Below are 20984 nucleotides of genomic sequence, written 5' to 3'. Positions count from 1 at the left end.
GCAGCATCATGTTGTGGGGGTGCTTTGCTGCAGAAGGGACTGGTGCACTTCACAAAATAGATGGCATCATGAGGTAGGAAAATTGTGTGGATATATTGAAGCAATATCTCAAGACATCAGTCAAGAAGTTAACCTGTTGCGTCGAGCCATCCCGGATCCGGGATCGTGAATACAGCCTCAAGCTCATTACCATAACGCAACGTTAACTATTCATGAAAATCGCAAATTAAATGAAATTAATATGCTAGCTCTCAAGCTTAGCCTTTTGTTAACAACACTGTCATCTCAGATTTTCAAAATATGCTTCTCAACCATTGCAAAATAAGCATTTGTGTAACAGCTAGCGCACCTAGCGTAGCATTTAGCGTTAGCATTAGCAGGCAACATTTTCACAAAAACCAGAAAATCATTCAAATAAAATCCTTACCTTTGAAGAACTTCAGATGTTTTCAATGAGGAGACTCTCAGTTAGATAGCAAATGCTCAGTTTTTCCTGAAAGATTATTTGTTTAGGAGAAATCGCTCCGTTTGGTGCGTCACGTTTAGCTACGAAAAAAAACTGTATCCAGGAGTGTAATTATCCCCGCAGCTCATTAGCATAACACAACGTTAACTATTCATGAAAATCGCAAATGAAATGAAATTAATATGCTAGCTTTCAAGCTTAGCCTTTTGTTAACAACACTGTCATCTCAGATTTTCAAAATATGCTTCTCAACCATTGCAAAATAAGCATTTGTGTAACAGTTAGCGCAACTAGCGTAGCATTTAGCATTAGCATTAGCAGGCAACATTTTCACAAAAACCAGAAAATCATTCAAATAAAATCATTACCTTTGACGAACTTCAGATGTTTTCAATGAGGAGACTCTCAGTTAGATAGCAAATGCTCAGTTTTTCCTGAAAGATGATTTGTTTAGGAGAAATTGCTCCGTTTGGTGCGTCACGTTTGGCTACCAAAAAAAATAAAAAATTCAGTCTTCAAAACGCCGAACTTTTTTCCAAATTAATTCCATAATATCGACTGAAACATGGCAAACGTTGTTTAGAACCAATCCTCAAGGTGTTTTTCACATATCTCTTTGATGATATATCGTTCGTGGAAGTGTGCTTTCCCCTCTGAATCCCAGGAGAAAATGCCTGCGGCTGAAGATTACGCACCAATTTACACGTGGTAAATGTAGTCTCTTATGGCCAATCTTCCAATGATATGCCTACAAATACGTCACAATGCTGCAGACACCTTGGAGAAACGATAGGAAGGGCAGGCTCATTCCCGACGCATTCACAGCCATATAAGGAGACAATAGAAAACAGAGCTTCGAAAATTCTGCCCATTTCCTGGATGAAGTATCATCTTGGTTTTGCCTGTAGCATGAGTTCTGTGGCACTCACAGATAATATCTTTGCAGTTTTGGAAACCTTAGAGTGTTTTCTTTCCAAAGCTGCCAATTATATGCATAGTCGAGCATCTTTTCGTGACAAAATATTGCGCTTAAAACGGGCACGTTTTTTTATCCATAAATTAAAAGAGCGCCCCCTATATCCAAGAAGTTAAGCCATTTTGCCACAACTGTGCAAGTATGCTTGTGGTCATTGTCCATTTGGAAGACCCATTTGCAACCAAGCTTTAAGGACAACAAAGTCAAGGTATTGAAGTGGCCATCACAAGCCCTGACCTCAATCCTATAGAAAATGTGTGGGCAGAACTGAAAAAGCGTGTGTGAGCAAGGAGGCCTACAAACCTGACTCAGTTACACCAGCTCTGTCAGGGGGAATGTGCCAAAATTCACCCAACTTATTGTGGGAAGCTTGTGGAAGGCTACCCGAAATGATTGACTCAAGCTAAACAATTTAAAGGCAATGCTACCAAATACTAATTGAGTGTATGTAAACTTCAGACCCACTGGGAATGTGATGAAAGAAATAAAAGCTGAAATAAATCATTCTCTCTACTATTATTCTGACATTTCACATTCTTAAAATAAAATTATGATCCTAACTGACCTAGGACAGGGAATTTTTACTAGGATTAAATGTCAGGAATTGTGAAAAACTGAGTTTAAATGTATTTGGCTAAGGTGTATGTAAGCTCTTCTGTGACATATGTTGGCTAGGCCAATTAAAGTCAATAAATTAACCTTATTAGCATAAAATTGTCACGCCAGGAGCCCGCCTGGGATTCGCTAAAGCAGTGCGAAGAAGACTATAGGCGAATGGAGTTGGAGAAACAGACACGGCGGCGCAGAGCGAAACCCGAGTCACCCCAAAAAATGTATTGGGGGGGGGCTCAGAGGGAGAGTGGCTGAGTCAGGAGATGGACCTGAGCCAACTCTCCTTGTTTATCGTGAGGAGCCAAGGAGGAGACCAGAACCAGAGCCGGTGTTAGAGGTGAGCGAAGATGAGACTGTGAAGGAGTTAATGGGGAAAGTGGAGTGGAGAGCAATGAGGGAGTTGCTAGCTTGGTGCTATAGATATCATATTCGTCCGACGGATCGTGTCGGGGATTTGATGGCACCTGAGTTAGCGCTCCATACTCGTCCTGAGGTGCGTGTTAGTCGGCTGGTGAAGTTGGTGCCAGCCTCACGCACCAGGCCTCCTGTGCACATCCCTAGCCTTGCACATCCTGTGCCACCTCCACACACCAGTCCTCCGGTAGCAGCTCCCCGCACCAGGCTTCCTGTGCGTGTCCTCGCTCCAGTATCACCAGTGCCCGCACCACGCATCAGGCCTACAGTGCGCCTCGCCTCTCCTGCTCTGTCGGAGTCTCCCGCCTGTTCAGCACAGCCAGAGCCTTCCTTCCCTCCTGCGCTGTCGGAGTCTACTGTCTGTTCAGCGCAGCCAGCGTTTTCCTCCTCTCCTGCGCTGCCGGAGCCTCCTGTCTGCATGAAGCAGCCTGAGCTGCCAGTCTGCAGGGTGCTGTCAGTCTGCAAGGAGCTGCCAGTCTGCAGGGAGCTGTCAGTCTGCAAGGAGCTGCCAGTCTGCAGGGTGCTGTCAGCCTGCATGGAGCAGTCAGAGCTGTCAGTCTGCAAGGAGCTGTCAGTCTGCAAGGAGATGCCAGTCTGCAAGGAGCTGTCAGTCTGCAAGGAGCTGCCAGTCTGCAAGGAGCTGTCAGCCTGCATGGAGCAGTCAGAGCTGTCAGTCTGCAAGGAGCTGTCAGTCTGCAAGGAGCTGCCAGTCTGCAAGGAGCTGCCAGTCTGCAAGGAGCTGTCAGCCTGCATGGAGCAGTTAGAGCTGTCAGTCTGCATGAAGCAGCCAGAGATGTCAGTCTGCATGAAGCAGCCAGAGGTGTGAGTCTGCAAAGAGACGCAAGTCTGCAAGGAGCTGCCAGTCTGCAGGGTGCTGTCAGCCTGCATGGAGCAGTCAGAGCTGTCAGTCTGCATGAAGCAGCCAGAGCTGCCAGTCTGCAAGGAGCTGTCAGTCTGCAAGGAGCTGTCAGCCTGCATGGAGCAGTCAGAGCTGTCAGTCTGCAAGGAGCTTCCAGTCTGCAGGGAGCTGTCAGTCTGCAAGGAGCTGTCAGTCTGCAAGGAGCTGCCAGTCTGCAAGGAGCAGCCAGTCTGCAAGGAGCTGCCAGTCTGCAAGGAGCTGTCAGTCTGCAAGGAGCTGTCAGCCTGCATGGAGCAGTCAGAGATGTCAGTCTGCATGAAGCAGCCAGAGCTGTCAGTCTGCAAGGAGCTGTCAGCCTGCATGGAGCAGTCAGAGCTGTCAGTCTGCATAGAGCAGCTAGATCTGCTAGTCAACCAGAATCTTCCAGATCTGCTAGTCAACCAGAATCTTCCAGATCTGCTAGTCAACCTGAATCTTCCAGATCCGCCAGCCAGCCAGGATCTACCGGAGCCTACTACCTACCAGAGCTTCATCTCAGTACTGGGCTTCCTCTCAGTACTGGGCTTCCTCTCAGTACTGGGCTTCCCCTCTGTTCCGGGCTGCCCTTCAGTTCCGGGCTGCCCCTCAGTTCCGGGCTGCCCCTCAGTTCCGGGCTGCCCCTCAGTCCCGAGCTGCCCCTCAGTCCCGAGCTGCCCCTCAGTCCCGAGCTGTCCCTCAGTCCCGAGCTGCCCCTCAGTCCCGAGCTGTCCCTCAGTCCCGAGCTGTCCCTCAGTCCCGAGATGCCCCTCAGTCACGAGCTGCTCCTCAGTTCTGTGGGGTTCTGGGTGAGGACTATTAGGCCATGGTCGGCGGCGAGGGTGGATTATCCCAGGACGCGAAGGGGAGGAACTAGGACATTAATGAAGTGGGGTCCACGTCCCGAGCCGGAGCCGCCACCAAGGACAGACGCCCACCCGGACCCTCCCTATGGTTTTGAGGTGCGTCCGGGAGTCCGCACCTTGGGGGGGGGGGGGGTCTGTCACGCCTTGGTCATTGTGTTTTGTGTTTTCGTTATATATTTGGTCAGGCCAGGGTGTGACAGGGGTTTATGTTATTGTATTTCGTATTGGGGTTTGGAGTATTTGGGATCGCGGCTGATTAGGGGTGTTGTATAGGCTTGGCTGCCTGAGGCGGTTCTCAATCAGCAGTCAGGTGATTCTCGTTGCATCTGATTGGGAACCGTATTTAGGTAGCCTGAGTTTCGCTTTGTCTTTCGTGGGTGATTGTTCCTGTCTCTGTGTAGTTTCACCAGATAGGCTGTAATTAGGTTTCACGTTCCGTTTGTTGTTTTGTATTTATTAGAGTTATTTCATGTATCGTCACTTTTCTTCATTAAAGACATGAGTAACCACCACGCTGCATTTCGGTCCGACTCTCTCTCAACAAACGAAGAACGGCGTTACAAAAATAAATATGCTATAGACTATGCAGAGTCATGTCCACTCAGGTCTATCAGTTGTAGTTACATAGACCCAAGACCCGATGACAATCAAAAAGAACCCGATCCGAGGGGAAAGGTTTCATTTTGGACCAGGACCCGCTTGTGTCCCGGGTCGGGTCTCAGGTATTCGGGTGGACCCGTAAAGACCTCTAACACACTCACACAGACACAAACCTCAGCTTACTAGAAGCACGTCTAGCTGCAGTTTAAAGATCCATACTTGTTTAAAGCTTTGTAATTACACCCCAAAACTTTATCCATTATCTGACGGCTTTTTAATTTGTTATGGTAGTGAGTCACGTCCAATTCTTGACTCAAAGACGATGTAATTGGCCTTAACTTTAGCCAAAGCTTCTTTTTTTTTTATCAATGCATTTAATTTCTTCTGCCTTGCTTTTTCATACGGTATTCAGGCCAGGAGAAGGAAAAGGTTGTGCGAGTGACAACAAAAGCAACAGGCTGAAAGTCACTATTGATTTGTTTGTGAAGAATTATGACTATAAAAGCCACGAGAAATCTGTCCGGGAGACAAAAGTCCTCTGAGAAAATCCCCTTGTTCAAATTCTATCAGTTGATACGTCTTACATTTTACACCATCTGTCATTTTATAATGAGAGAAAACAATCAATAATGACCTTTTGTGATTTCCACTCCACTGTAATTTTCTTCACAATCCAGAGCTCCTCTCTGTACAGACCATTTCTGGATGGAATACAGGACTAAACTTAACAGAGGGAACCCTATAGCAGTGTTTCTCAAACTTCACCTAGCGGACCATGAGACGTTTCACAATGTTCTTGCAGCCCTGAACTAACACCCACCCACCTGACTAGTGCACCTGACTAGCACACCTTTTTTTCAGGGGGGGATTACATTGTTACTAGGATCCCCATTAGCCGACGCCAAAGGCTAATGATCCATTTTAGAATAAGGCTGTAACATAACAAAATGTGGAAAAAGTGAAGGGGTCTGAATACTTTCCGAATGCACTGTAAGGGGGGGACCATAGATACATTCCCGAGTTGATTTAAAACCTGTGTTTAACCCTTTATCATGGTTGGTGTCTTGATGGATTTGTCCAAAATCTTGTGACATAAAACAGCGTAAGTTGTTGTTATATCATATATTAAGCATTAATCAGTTAAATTAGACATTGAACTTGAACCTTGTAAGAATTTCGGATCTAACTGTCAAGACAGATTTTTGTATAGAGAACTCAGAAATGCAGTGTAACTACGTAACATTTAGTTTCTCCTTATCTTACGGGATGAAAACTGTTTTCATGGGCACACAAATGATAAAACAATTATAAATGTGATTGCAAAATTGAATGCTTCTAACTGAAAAAGTCACTCACTTTGATACTTAAAACCTAAATTGATACTGTCATCAATGTGGTTCTTCAATAATGATGCACAATACTTGTTTGATGCCATTTGGTGTCTAGCTGATTAGTTACGCTGTGATATTTTCACATGATCCAGGAAGGAATTTTACAAATGACAGTCAAGTGGCAAACAGCTTTTGTGATAGCATGCACTATGGAATGTCCAGAAGGAACGCATGGAATGTCCAGAATATTTTGGTGTCTCATTCGTTACGCCTGTGAAAACAGTTGTACCTAACTATTCCTATGAATTATTCTGGATATAATGACAAAAAATTGCATAGCCTAGTGGGCTTATTCATAATATCATCTGGTAATGAAATAACATGACATTTTAAAACAGTACTAGGGGCTTGAAGTGGCATACGTGAACTTGAATTTGGAGCTCAGAAGTACTGGAATAGGCCTACTGCACCTTGAAAATCAGACATTTCCTCAATTTGGTGCTTGAAAAGTCCTTGTAATTATAGTAGCCCATTTCTAAGTTCTCCTGCTCCATTAAAATGATCCATGATTTAAATTGTTATCAGTTTTTGTGAGAGATGTGGCCACTTTTGTTTGTTTCCCGCCGCTTCAATTGAAGGGTGTTGCGCTACTCTGGTGCGGTAAAACCATGTGTGGTCAATTTGAGGATGACAACATGTAATTTTGGCTTAAACTTGGCTTTCCATACAAATCCTTCCATTAAAAAAGGAACCTGGTTTTTGGTCAGATTGATGCTACTGCTAATCATGGCTTCTTTTGTGCCTGCGTTGGCCACATACTGTACAGTGCCTTCAGAAAGTATTCATACCCCTGATCAATACACGTTAGTTTCCCCTTTTGGCAGCGATTACAATTGTGTCTCTTTTCCACCTCGATGGTACAATATTATCCCATTATTCTTTTCAAAATTCTTCAAGCTCTGTCAAATTGGTCATTGACCATTGTTGGACAACCATTTTCAAGTCTTGCCATAGATTTTGGGGGGGAATGATTCTGTATTTGAAATTCACTGCTCAACTGAGTTACAGAGATGAGGTAGGCATTCTATATTATGCCTTATATGTTTATTTTATTTAACCTTTATTTAACTAGGCAAGTCAGTGAAGAACAAATTCTTACTTACAATGATGGCCTACCCCAGCCAACTCAGGGTATGTACAATTATATAAATGATTAGTCCTTGAAAATTACAATTAAGTGCTTGAATTTGACTTGTCAATGTGTGTATGAACCCTGCTTCAAGGATGTATAGTCCTAGGTCTATGCTATTGTATAGGTGGAGTCATGGACCAATTTGCATATATTTACTTCTATTCCTTTAAGTACACGTGAAACTGCATGAAAATCCTTTTTACTTTTGTTTCAAAACATTTTGAAATGTTGATCCCAATGTCACACATTGGCCCCATTATTTATAGAAAGACCCACATACAAAATCAAGTATTTCACACACATTATCTAGATGCTGACTGTTAGCACTGCTGACTGTTAGCTTTAGATGAGGCAGGTGAACCTGCAATCACCGCACTCAACATGAGATCCTCTCTAAACATTACAAGGATATGCCTCTGAATATATACAGCACACATGCGGTTGGTGGCAACTTAATTGGGGAAACTGGCTAGTGGTAATGGCTGGAGAGGAATTAGCGTAACGGTATCAAATAAATCTAACGCATGGTTTCCATGTATTTGATGCCATATCATTCGCTCCATTACAGACATTATTATGAGCTGTCCTCCCCTCAGCAGCTTCCACTGATACAGCAACACCTCCCCCATAGACATTCCTGTCTCTTCTGTAGATGGTATACTGAACAAAAATATAAATGCAACAATTTAACAATTTCAAAGATTTCACTCAGTTACAGTTCATATAAGGAATTTTAAATTTAAATAAATGCATTAGGCCCTAATCTATAGATTTCACATGACTGGGCAAGGGCACAGCCATAGGTGGGCCTGGGGAGCCAGGTCCAGTCAATCAGAATGAGTTTTTCCCCCTAAAGGGCTTTATTACAGACATAAATATGCCTCAGCACCCCCTCAGACGAACCTGTAGGTGAAGAATCCGGATTTGGAGGTCCTGGGCTGGCGTGGTTACACATGGTCTGTGGCTGTGAGGCCGGTTAGATGTCCTACCAAATTCTCTAAAACGAAGTTGGAGGTTGCTTATGGTAGAGAAACAAACTTTCAGTTCTCTGGCAACAGCTCTAGTGGAGATTCCTGCAGTCAGCATACCAATTGCACACTCCCTCAAAACTTGAGACATCTGTGTTATTGTGTTGTGTGACAACTTAGTCCCCAACACAAGGTGCACCTGTGTAATGATCATGCTGTTTAATCATCTTCTTGATTTGCCACACTTGTCAGGTGGATTATCTTGGCAAAGAAGAAATGCTCAGTAACAGGGAAGTAAACCAATTTGTGCTCCAAATTGTTTTTGTGTATTGCTAGTGCTGTATCAAAGGAATTATCTAAGTGAGTCTCAGAAATTGCTAACATATGAACGTTATCGGATGTTAGCAAGTTATTGATTTCATTTTAGCCATTTCCTGGGTAGCTTATCGGAGATAGACATAATTATGGAAAAGAACAAACAAAGCAAGAAAAAACCTTCTTCAGCAGTCCATCAATCAGTTGGTGTGTATAAGTGTGTGTGTCTGTGTGTGTGCTGTCATCCCTTCCAGGCTTTTGGGAAGAGTTTGGGAGGGTGGACAATGAGTCTGTCATAGTGGATGTAAGCAATGTCCCCATGCGCTCTGGCAGCTTTCATGACTGGGATAAGTTCTTTCCTCTTCTGGCGCACAGCTTCAGGATAGTCCTTGTTGAGGAAGATGTATGTTCTTGTCAAGTTCTTGGCTCTTTCCAGAACAGCTACCTTGTCCTTGAACATCAGGAATTTGACCACTATTGTCCTGGGCCTGGCACGGAGGTGGGTTTTCCAGTCCTGTGGGCGCGCTACATCTCAATCTTCCTGTGGTCTATCTTCAAATTCCCCATTGATCATTTCCCTCACTTTGTCCTCAGACTCTGTCCAGGTCTCATGTGGAGATTCTGCTATCCTTGATTGTCCCTCAAGATAAATCAGATTTCTCTGTCATTGTTATCATGGATTCACATACAGAACTGATGTCCTATGTCAATAACTTACATATATGTTTGATCTTGCTGTTCTCCTGTTTAAACTCATTGAGCTGATCCTGGGAGAACTATAAACTGTTCTTCAGGTCCTGGACCTCCCTGGTCAGATCTATTATTAGTTGACTCCATCAGTATTTGGATACAACACTTGAAGCTATTTCTTGTTGTTGTAACAACGCATGTAGAACTATTTTTGTTAATTTAAAAAGTGAATTCACCTGTGATAGAGAGACACCACTGTCCTCAACGGTACTCATACTGGCTTTGGTCTTTGTCATGGTAGCAATGTAGGCTACGCTGTTGTTACTCCAAGCAGTTCCAGATTGGGCAGGTCACAGGGCAGATGGAAACAGCAACAAACAGCAGGGATCCAAACAGCCACACTGGGGACAATCAGTGGTCCTAGCCGGCCTGTGCACAAGCTGCTAAGGAAACCTGGCTAGCTTGATAGCTAGCTAACGTTATTTAGAAGCTAGGCGCCAACGAGGGAACAATGAGCTACTTCTCTGGAACTAAATGTATCTGCTATTGTCCCTTGAAAATACAGTGAATGTCCAACACCTTAATTTGATGTTATATGTTGAAAATAAATCTGTTAATTCATAGTTATTTTGCAAAAGAAATCCACAAGAAAGATACTCGTTTCAATGCATGGCACCGGAACACCTAGCACACCTGACGAGCACACATGATTGAGAAACAGCTTCTCAGCTCAAGGCCATCAGACTGATAAACATCAATCACTAACTCAGAGGCTGCTGCTTACATTGAGACCCAATCACTGGACACTTTAATAAATGGACCACTAGTCACTTTAAACAATGCCACTTTAAATAATGTCACTTGAATAATGTTTACATATCTTACATTACTCATATCACACGTATATACAGTATTTTATACCATCTACTGCACCTTGCCTGTGCCGCTCAGCCATCGCTCATCCGTATACTTATATGTACATATTCTCATTCACCCCTTTAGATTTGTGTGTATTAGCTAGTTGTTGGGGAATTGTTAGATTACTTGTTAGATATTACTGCACTGTCGGAACTAGAAGCACAAGCATTTCGCTATACTTGCATTAACATCTGCTAACAATGTGTATGTGACCAATAAAAATTTGATTTGATTGGACTAGTAAAGGGCTTGACGATGATTAGTTGACAAGTTGAACCAGCTAGTTCTTAAATAGATCATGTAAAGGCTGAAGGTAACTGAGGAGAGGTTTGGGAAATGCTGCCCTACGACACTGGCTATCAATAGTCACATCTAGTCCTGCATCTGTCCACCCTAGCAGAAACCATCTCACTTCCAAACGACTACATAAAAAACACAATTCCTCATCCCATAATACATCACCATGTTCCACTCCCAAATAAACCATCAACGAACGTCTCTAAACCCGGGACTTATCTCCCCACCTCGGAGTTAAAGCATGATCATTGTTCAAAGAGAAAGATATCCGTCTGAGCTGGGGCACTATATTTCATGGGGGAGAAGGCTTGGAGTACTGTAGCGTGAGAGAGACCGAGTGGAATTAGACACATTAGCTGGGAAATGAAACGTCTTAACAAAAAAGGAGTGATGTTACTCGCTCGGGAAGGTAAGAGGGGGGAATGTGAAACTTTGTATTAAAGCTGGCACATCAATAACATACAGGCCTCGCCATATTACATCAGGCTGCCATCGGGCTCTAAGTCATCTGGGGTGTATTGATTACGCAAACCACTTACGAACCAAACGAAAGTAAACAGACCAAAACAAGAGTTTCTATTGGACAAATTCTGGTAGGCCCATCCCTGTTTAGTTTTCTTCAGTCTAAGAAACGTTTTGCAGCAGAGTTGGCGGAATGAATACACCCCTGATCTCAGTAGTACCAAAGCCGTGAACCCAGGTTTAAGAACAAAGGGATGCCAGGCAGTGGATCCTGGTTGATCACATTAGTGACATCTTAAGACTACAGAACCTACTACGTGGATGGAAGCAACATCATGGTTGTCTGGCCAAGAAATGAAAGGGTTTTTAAGCACATCCAAATTAATAACACGAGCTGGACAAGAAGATCCAATACATAGAAAACACATTTATAGATTTGTTGAAACTTGGACTGTCGGTCTTTACATACATAGCTCTATCTATGAATTGGAGAGTGGTTACATATCCCAACAATGTTACTTGTTCTGCTTTAAACCAAGATTGTGGGGCTCCCATTGAGTTGAAACACAGGATTGTGGCTCAAAACTACATGTCAGTCTACAAACCAATCTACTGAATCACTTTCACAAGAAAAGGATTGAAAGTCAAACCAACTAGAGAGAACTCCATAAGACTCACCACCATACAGAGAGTAAAAATGCTAATACACAGCAGTCCTGACTCATTACGTCGAGACAAAGAGGGGCCCAAATAAGCAGATAAATAAATAAATAGGACTGTGGATGATTTAACAAGGCAGCTCAAGCCCCTGATTGAACTCCGACCTCCAGGAGCCGTGAGAAAGGGAGGAGAGTTATGAAGGCTACCACTAAGGGGGGACACCTGCCCATGACCGTGCCGAATGCAAAAAGCTCCTGCGTCACACTCTGGTGCCTAGCTATGCCAAATGCATCAAGGTGTGACTCTTGCTCATAATTAAAAGCTGAATATCATTTAACTCAAAAAGCATAATAAAATATTTTTTAATAGTGAGCAAGTGATACGCTCCATTTTCTTGGATGTTCTTGTACTTTTTTGGCTGCACCTCAACTTATTGAAGAGCTGTCCACTCCTCTCCAGGCTATGCCAATGGAAAATATATCACCCCATTTGAACTCCATCGCCTTTGGGGGAGCCGTGAACGGCAATGCATGCATGCACATAGAGTGAATACGGCAACAACTACCGCTTATGATTGTCATTAAGAAAGGTGTGATGGTGCAAATCATTTTCATGTAGTAATCATAAGAGAACAATAAATATTTTCAATATGCAATAACTTACAACTCCACAATTAAAGAGCACCGAACAATTAACGAAAGCTCAATGTTACAATATGTAGGTTAGGGTGAGAGCCCTTACCTTTTCTGATTTGGAGAAGGTGGCATTCTGTTGCATCTGCGTAACTATTAGCATGGCTGATTCGAAACCAAGGTTCTTCAAAAAGCACTCCTCTGCCTCTCCCTCAGTGTGATTGAAGTCTTCGGTGTGGAGTGGGAAGATTAGCGTAGCCCTCTCTCAAACACAGACACATACACTCAGGAACCCCCCGTTGGCTGGCACACTACCAAGCTGTACTTTCTCTCTCCAGTGAAACAATCACACCACGACAAGGCTCCTGTCTTCTGGGTTGCGCAATCTGTTTCTGAGGAGGGGCAGCTTTGGAATGTGTGTGTGTTTTAGCCTCTCGCTACTAGTAGTCTTTCCTGCTCCCCCCTTTTTCTCTCGCTCTCCCCCACTCTAGCTCTTTCTCCATCCCTCTTTCACTCTCTAATCCAGTCTCTCGAACTTGTTATCGACTCTCGATTCCCTCGCTTGGTCTATCCGTCTCTGTCTATCCAAGTCCTTTCCTACAACTCTTGACTCCCATCCTTGTTTTCCTCCCTCTTCCCCCCTCTCTACTTAAAGCTCTTTCCCATAGGATACTGACTCTTTTTTGGTGAGCTAAATTGAGCTAAATTGGAGCTTTGCACCTAAGCTGCAGGCTAGGTATAGAAGAGGCATCTGTCAGAATGCACAGCCAAGGGTGTACTATTGCAACTTTAGTGAGCCAAAAGTGTTTTTTATTTTATTTTATTTTAAAGTGTGGGTGTGTGTTGACGCTCGCATGTATGTGTGCACAGTGACTTGATGAATGAGAGGGATTCACTAATAATGTGAGACAGAGGGAGAGTCTGTGTATTTGACTGAACAGGAGGGTACTGATTTGTGTGTGTTTCCATGAGTGTCCATTTACATGTATGTTGCCACCTGCCAAACTATGGATCAATTCAATCAGTCCCAGTGGTGGGCGGTGATAAAACTCCAGTGATATTTATGCGCGCAGCCTCACGCCTCGTAAATGACACCGCCTCCTCCGAGGATAGGTCCCTGGCGCAATACGAGATGTTTTATTTATGTAGCATTTAAGGCTGCGGCGTGGCGAGTAAAGTGCCAAAATAAAAAATAAAAAAACAATTTACACCAGCGCAACCTGGCTGCCTTATAGCGCGCGTGCTTCCACTAAATAAGCGGCATGAGGTTTGGAGGAGTGGGGATGAGAGATGGGCTGAAAGGTGGACTTGGAAAATATTGAGTTTCTTCCCAAAGATGAGGGAAGCACATGTGTCTGTAACAAGTAATCTCAGCAGTGCAAATAACATCTGAAGAACAAAAAACTGGAGAGAGAAAATTACAGAACACCAAATATATTCTGAAAGGTTTGAACTAGGGTTGTGAAGCTTTTTTAACATTTAAAAACAGACATTTTTGTATCGCTTTCCCATGAAGTAAAATACATACAATTCCAAGTGAATTCTCAATGCAGCTGCGCTGCTACCAGCAACGGTTTGGGTCTCACGGTGCGTCCCTTTCAGATGGTGAAGCACCTGTACTACCATTATTGTACCCCAATTCCAACTCGCAAAGTTTGCATTTCCTTCTCATTTAACTTCTCAAAGTATTGCCATACAGGACTTTTCTAGTGTCGCTTGCCTTTCTCTGCCATTTTTCTAACTGCTAACGATGATGATGTAGTGGTGAAGAGTCGACTCCAAAATAATTAATTCCTCGACTCATTGCATGTCGACTCCCATTTTATTTTTTTATTTTACCCCCTTTTTATCCCCAATTTCATGGTATCCAATTGGTAGTAGTTACTGTCTTATCTCATCGCTGCAACTCCCGTACGGACTCGGGAGAGGCGAAGGTCGAGAGCCATGTGTCCTCCGTAACACAACCCAACCAAGCCGCACTGCTTCTTGACACAATACACATCCAACCTGGAAGCCAGGCGCACCAATTTGTTGGAGGAAACACCGTACACCTAGCGACCTGGTCAGCGTGCACTGCGCCCGGCCAGCCACAGGAGTCACTAGTGCGCGATGAGCAAGGATATCCCCGCCGGCCAAACCCTCCCTAACCCGGACGACACTGGGCCAACTGGATGCCGCCCCATGGGACTCCCGGTCGCGGCCGGCTGCGACGGAGCCTGGGCTTGAACCCAGAATCTCTGGTGGCACAGCTAGCACTGCGATGCAGTGCCTTAGACCACTGCGCCTCCCGGGAGGCCCCCGACTCCCATTTCTGAGTGTCAAGATTCGCTTCTGCTAGGAATCGACTCCTAGGATTCAGTATTTTTGGAACGAGGAGACTGATTAGTTGTCTTGAACACAAACACTTGTATCTTTCATAGTGAGCTTGCGAGGGACGGGGAGAGAGAGGTGAGGCACAGTATAGACAGGTTCGTCCACCAGGCAGACAGAGTCAGAACTGTGCATTAGCAACTTCAGTAAAGCAGAACCATCATCAATGAATAGGCTAGGATATTGAGATGAGCAAGAGGCAACACTTTGCTCTCACAGTCAGTCAGTCACACAGTATCTGCCCATGTGCACGGGTTCGCTTCATGCTGATTACAGCGTGGTAGCCAGGGCAACAAAACAGAGAAATTGAGCCTCACGGTTCAACAGTCTCAGTTGTTGCGGAAATTGACCCACTATGCTGTTTACTTTCTGCATCTATGTAATTTAAAAAAATAGTTTTTTCAGTTAGTTTTCTTAAATTAAGGATCCCAATTTAGTTTAAACGTTTTAGTTCCATTTGGAAGTGGCTCATCAACAATGTATTGAACCACAGCATTATCGGACAGCAAGTCTCAGTAAGCCCATAAAGTAAATCAATTATAGATATTTAGGTATTAGGCCCGAGGCCTTGGATCTTTGAAAGAGATTTGGAGAAAATCCTGCAGCACAATCTCAGCAGGTCCATCTGGCAGACTGACACAGGTGCAAGCACAGCATTTTTCTGTGGGAGGTCTGAGTTGGGAAGTTGACACAGCCAATAGCTGGGGCAGGAAAAGGCACTTGCCTGGAAAAATGTAAATTAAATATTTAAGAATAGCTCAGGTCTCTGTGAATGACAAATATGAGTAGTAGTTAAAAATCTATTGAGAACAACTGAATTGAACATTTTATTCAATTTATTTGGTTGAGTTAGTATTAATGTATACAGCACATATCATCAGCTACTGTGTGTCTGAAAACACATCCCCCTTATAGTTCTCCACCTTGACTAGCCTATTAAAAGTGTTGTGCAAATGTTGAATGTTCTCACTTCAACGTTCACTCCGTTCCAACTGATTATTTGTTACTTTTATTTTCTACTTATCTATTTTTTACTTAACATTTATTAAAAAAAATGTTTTAACCTTAAGAGCTTGTACGTAAGCATTTCACTGTAAGGTCTACTACACCTGTTGTATTCGGCGCATGTGACAAATAAAATATAATTTGTTTTGATCGGTCGATTACCATAAATCCAGTGAATCTCTTAATTACAGAGCAACAAATTTTGAAAATTACTGAGTGCTCTGACAAAGTTTAAGATAGCGTCCAGAACTTAAATTTAAATGCTCCATTCCAAGGACTGAGCACCCCTTCAGCAGTGCAGTCAATAGTATGTATCCCTTAAGAAAAAAGGATGGATTTGAACACAAACAGAACAGTGAGGGGTAGTGAAAGAGCAGGAGTGTGTTTGAAAGCAGAGGCTGCTGAGTGTTTCAGATGTTAACTATGGGATTGTTAACAATCCCTCACTTCATAGGTCTCCCTGTTCACTTTTTTTCATTATTGAACACAGACTCACCAATTCCCATAGTTTATGAGACTGGGGTGAGGAGACAAAATGAGAAAAAAACTCTAAGGCCATAAGAGGCACTGAAGGCAATTCCAAGATATTGTCAATTTAATACATTTATTGATTAGGCCCTAATCTATGGATTTCACATGACTGGGAATACAGATATGCATCTGTTGGTCACAGATACATAAAATAAAAATAAAAAATGGGCCTCACAACAGGCCTCAGGATCTTGTTACGATATTTTTGTGCATTCAAATTGCCATCATTAAAATGTAATTGTGTTCGTTGTCCACAGTTTACGCCTGCCCATACCCACCCCACCACCAACATGGGGCACTCTGTTCACAACATGGACATCAGCAAACCGCTCGCCCACGCGATGCCGTGCAGTGCAGTTGTGAGACCGGTTGGACGTACTGTCAAATTCTCTAAAACAACAATGGAGGTGGCTTATGGTAGAGAAATGACTATTAAAACCTATTAGGGATAGGTGTTCCGCTAGTGAAATTGCAGAGCTCCAAATTCAAACAACAGAAGTCTCAAAATAAGAATTCCTAAAACATACAAGTATTATACATCGGGTTAAAGATAAACTTCTTGTTAATCCAACCACAGTGTCAGATTTTGAAAAGACTTTACGGCGAAAGCATACCATGTGATTATCTGAGGACAGCACCCAGCACATAAAACATTACAAACAGTAACCAGCCAAGTAGAGGAGTAAAAAAAGTCAGAAATAGCGATAAAATTAATCACTTACCTTTGATGATCTTCATATGGTTGACCTCACAAGACTCCCAGTTACCCAATAAATGTTTGTTTTGTACGAGAAAGTCCCTCTTTATTTCCAAAAACCTCCGTTTTGTTAGCACGTTTTGTTCAGTAATCCACTGTCTCAAACAACATCCGGTGAAATTGCAGAGCATGAAACTCAACAAAACAGAAATTCTCATAATAAACATACATAAAAGATACAAGTGTTAAACATCAGCTTAAAGATAAACCTCTTGTTAATCCAACCGCTGTGTCAGATTTCAAAAGGGCTTTACAGCAAAAGCATACCATGCGATTATCTGAAGACAGCGCCCAGCTAACAAAACATTACTTACAGTTACCAGTCAAGTAGAGAAGTCACAAAAGTCAGAAATAGCGATAAAGTTATTCACTTACCTTTGATGATCTTCATATGGTTGCACTCACAAGACTCCATGTTACGTTTTTGTTCAATAAAGTCCCTCTTTATGTATATTAACCTCCATTTTGTTGGTGTGTTTTGTTCAGTGATCCATTGGCACAAAGCGCAGTCACAGCAGCAAGATAAAAGTTTGTAGAAACATGTCAAACAATGTGTATAATCAATCCTCAGGTTGTTTTTGTCATGAATAATCGATAATATTTCAACCAGACAATATCTCCGTCAATAGAAAAGGAAAAACAAGAATTCGCGCTCCCGGTCATGTGCAGCAAACATTGCTGGAAATGTCCACTGTCCACTCATTGAAAGTGGTGTTTCTCCCTCATTTTTCAGAGTAAAAGACTGAAACAATGCCTAAAGACTGGCCACATGTATTGGAAGCCATAGAGATTGTGAACTGGGTCATATCTCTTTGTATGGTGGATAGGCTTTCAATGGAAAAACAGCCATTTCAAAATAATAGCATTTCCTGGATGGATTTTCCTCAGGTTTTCGCCTGCCATATCAGTTCTGTTATACTCAGACATTATTTTAACAGTTTTGGAAACTTTAGAGTATTTTCTATCCATACCACCATGCATATCTTAGCTTCTGGGCCTGAGTAACAGGCAGTTTACATAGGGCACCTTATTAATCCAAACTACGCAATACTGCCCCCGTTCCCAGAAAGGTTAAATTATCTGGCAACAGCTCTGGTGGACATTCCTGAGGTCATGCCAATTGCACACTCCCTCAAAACTTGAGACATCTGTGGCATTGTGTTGTGTAACAAAACTGCACATTTTAGAGTGGCCTTTTATTTGTCCCCAGATCAATGTAATGATAATGCTGTTTAATTAGATTATTGATATGCCACACCTGTCAGGTAGCTGGATTATCTTGGCAAAGGAGAAATTCTATCTATCAGGGATGTAAACAAATTTGTGCACAAACCTTGAGAGAAATAAGCTTTTTGTGCGTATGAAACATGGGACCAACAATTTACATGTTTAGATTTTTGTTCAGAGTAGAAACCATGAGTTTATATCTACTAAACTGAACATTTCACAAGACCAAGTACAAATAATTACATTTTCGTGAGTACATAGAATGGGAGGCACATCGCATCATGTCTCGCGCCCCATAATAGCTTGTTCGTAACACTTCATGGAAAATCATGGTTCAAAGAAAAGGAAGAGAGCTCAAAAGGCACAAACTATGGAATGTACGACCAGTTGAACAAAGAAATCCAAAAAATACAGACAAATGAGTTGACAACAAAACTGTAACGATTCCCCGGTGAAGGAAATCATTTTGTTAGGGGATTTCAATACTGATGCCTGCAAAAAGGATAGCCCAACCCACAGTGTATTTATGGACTTATGTAGATCACTTGCTCTGACCCAAATGATAAAATATCCCACCAGGGTATGTGAAACAGCACAGAGTACAATTGACTTAATATTGGTGTCCAAAATATCACAGAGTGGAGTAATAGTCTACTGAATCTGTGATCATTTTATTACATTTTGCACAAGGAGGGTTTTTAAAGATATATTTAAGTGTCACAAAAGTGTTCGAATCAGAGGACTCAAAAAATACTGTATTGAAATGTTTAGGGAGCAAGTGGGTAAAATTGACTGGTAAACCTGTGCTGGATAGTGTAGGGGTAGACAGTGCCTGGGAAGCCTTTAAATGTAGATTCCTTGATGTGGTGAATGTGATGGCTCCCATTAGACGGGTCAGATTAATGCAGAGATCTAGCCCTTGGTTTAATCATGAGATTCTAGAATCTATCTAAGCAAGGAATAAGGCCTTTAAGAAATATAAGAACTCTCAAGAGCAGCCTGATTTTGTCCTATATAAACAGAAATGAAGCAAAGAACAGGATGGATGAAGCTAAGAGGGGTTACTTTGCTGATAGTATTGAGAACAAAAATGACCCTAAAAAGCTTTGGAAATAATTTAAGGAACTAGTCTGTAGTTGTACTACCAAAAACAAACTAAACACTATTGGGCTGAACATCAGGGGGGAGATGGTAAGTAAAAAAGCAGAGGTTGCCAATGAATTCAACAATCTTTTTTACTTCTGTTGCCAGCAAGCTGGTTAGCAAGCTGCCCGCCAGTTCTTGTTTGTCTAGAAGCGACCAAGTCAAGAAGTATTATGCCAAATTAGGGATTCAGCCAAACTCTTTCTTTTGCAAAGGTAGCAACAGCCAAACTAGCCAGTATGCTAGCAGAGCTTAAATGCTCCAACGCCACAGGCCTGGATAATATTCCTGAAAAGTTTCTTAGAGATTCTGCTGAGCAAATTGCCCCTTGTATTACGCATATCGTTAATCTCTCTCTTGAACAAGGCATCTTTCCCAGGGACATGATACACGCTAAAGTTATACCTCTGTATAAGAAGGGGATAAAGTCTGACCCTGGGAATTATAGGCCTGCATCTATCCTCAGTATAACATCAAAGACCCGGGAGAGAGTTGTACATCGGCAAATTATGAATATGTCTACAAATGTTTTGTAGACATGTGGTTTTTGGTTTTCAGTCAGGTTTTAGAAAAAGATACTCCACTGATTCATGTCTACTTTACTTGAGTGACTTCATCAGGAAAGCGATAGATGAGGGAAATCTCGGTGGAATGGTACTGCTTGACCTAGAGAAGGCCTTTGATACAGTTAACCACTGGCTCTTAATCTACAAACTGGAGGCACTGGGGTTAAGCAATATCCCTCTAGGCTTGGTAAAGTCCTATTTGTCAGGTAGGGAGCAAGTATTAGAGGTTAATGGTTCACTGTCTCAGGAAAAACCCATGAATTGTGGCGTTCCACAGGGGAGCGTGCTGGGGTCTCCACTGTTTTTACTGTATATAAACGATATGAAATATGCTTGTTCTAGCCGTCTTTTCCTTTATGCAGATGACTCTACATGACCTCTGGTGTCTCACAAAAGTAAAACTATGTTTAATGTAAGTTAAAGTTAATTGTACTTTAGTCTTACTTTAGTATTTTAGTTTACTTTAACATTTTGTTATAGTTGGTTAAGGTTTTGTCTAGATTGTCTTTGTCTTATTATTAATATGTTTGTTTATTTGTAATTTGGCTTATTTGATTATTGTTTTGTAGTTAACGTGGGTTAGTTTAGTTCAGATTGCCACATTTTTTGTTTGAGGGGATGTTTTGGTTGGGCCAATATTGGAGAGAGCATTGAGAGCCATGTGTTCTTTTGGTTCAGTTAGCTTGGTAGCTAAATTTGGTTAGCAATTCACTCTGTTTTTCTGGGTTTTGTTCAGGTGGGAGTCCTCTCATGTTCAGGCTTATCAGCGAGTGTCAATAGGAGGCTCGTGGTATTTTTGTTTTAGGTGGCAGTGAACGTGGGTAGAGCATCCCTTTCCCTTACATCGGCTCGGGAGCAACTCCGTGGTTATGGGGGGGGGGGGGGGGCAGTTTCTGGTTGTCATTTCCACTCTACTGGTTTTGTGTGCATAAAACCACACCACATGTGACTGCACGAAGACCAGGGCCAGTTATTTAGTTGTTTTTGGAGGATAGTGGGGTGAGCAGGTGAGTTGTGTTTTTTTGTTGTTGAGCATTTGTAATAGTTGTATTGGTTGAGGAAAATGTCTTCCATTTTGAGTATTTTTGTTCAAGCTCCTTCAGAGGTAGCCT

At 42.6% G+C, this 20984-nt stretch overlaps 1 protein-coding gene across 3 annotated transcripts in view; it reads right to left on the bottom strand.

Moving 5' to 3' along the window:
• LOC109899295 (dipeptidyl aminopeptidase-like protein 6) overlaps nt 1-20984 on the bottom strand; it is a 351844-nt gene that overhangs the window by 227972 nt on the left and 102888 nt on the right. Inside the window, exon 1 of one of the 3 annotated variants that reach the window (XM_031836279.1) lies at nt 12383-12849. The exons of the other annotated variants lie outside the window; for them this stretch is intronic. Coding sequence (XP_031692139.1) covers nt 12383-12436 — 54 coding nt within the window. The 5' untranslated portion in view covers nt 12437-12849. Of the gene's footprint in view, nt 1-12382; nt 12850-20984 lie in introns of those variants that run through there. 3 annotated transcript variants of the gene reach the window in all.

Source organism: Oncorhynchus kisutch, linkage group LG11 (genome assembly GCF_002021735.2).
Source record: "Oncorhynchus kisutch isolate 150728-3 linkage group LG11, Okis_V2, whole genome shotgun sequence".
Classification (NCBI taxonomy): Eukaryota; Metazoa; Chordata; class Actinopteri; order Salmoniformes; family Salmonidae; genus Oncorhynchus; species Oncorhynchus kisutch.
The sequence above is the reverse complement of the archived record's forward strand: the minus strand, read 5'-3'. Positions and strand labels throughout refer to the sequence as shown.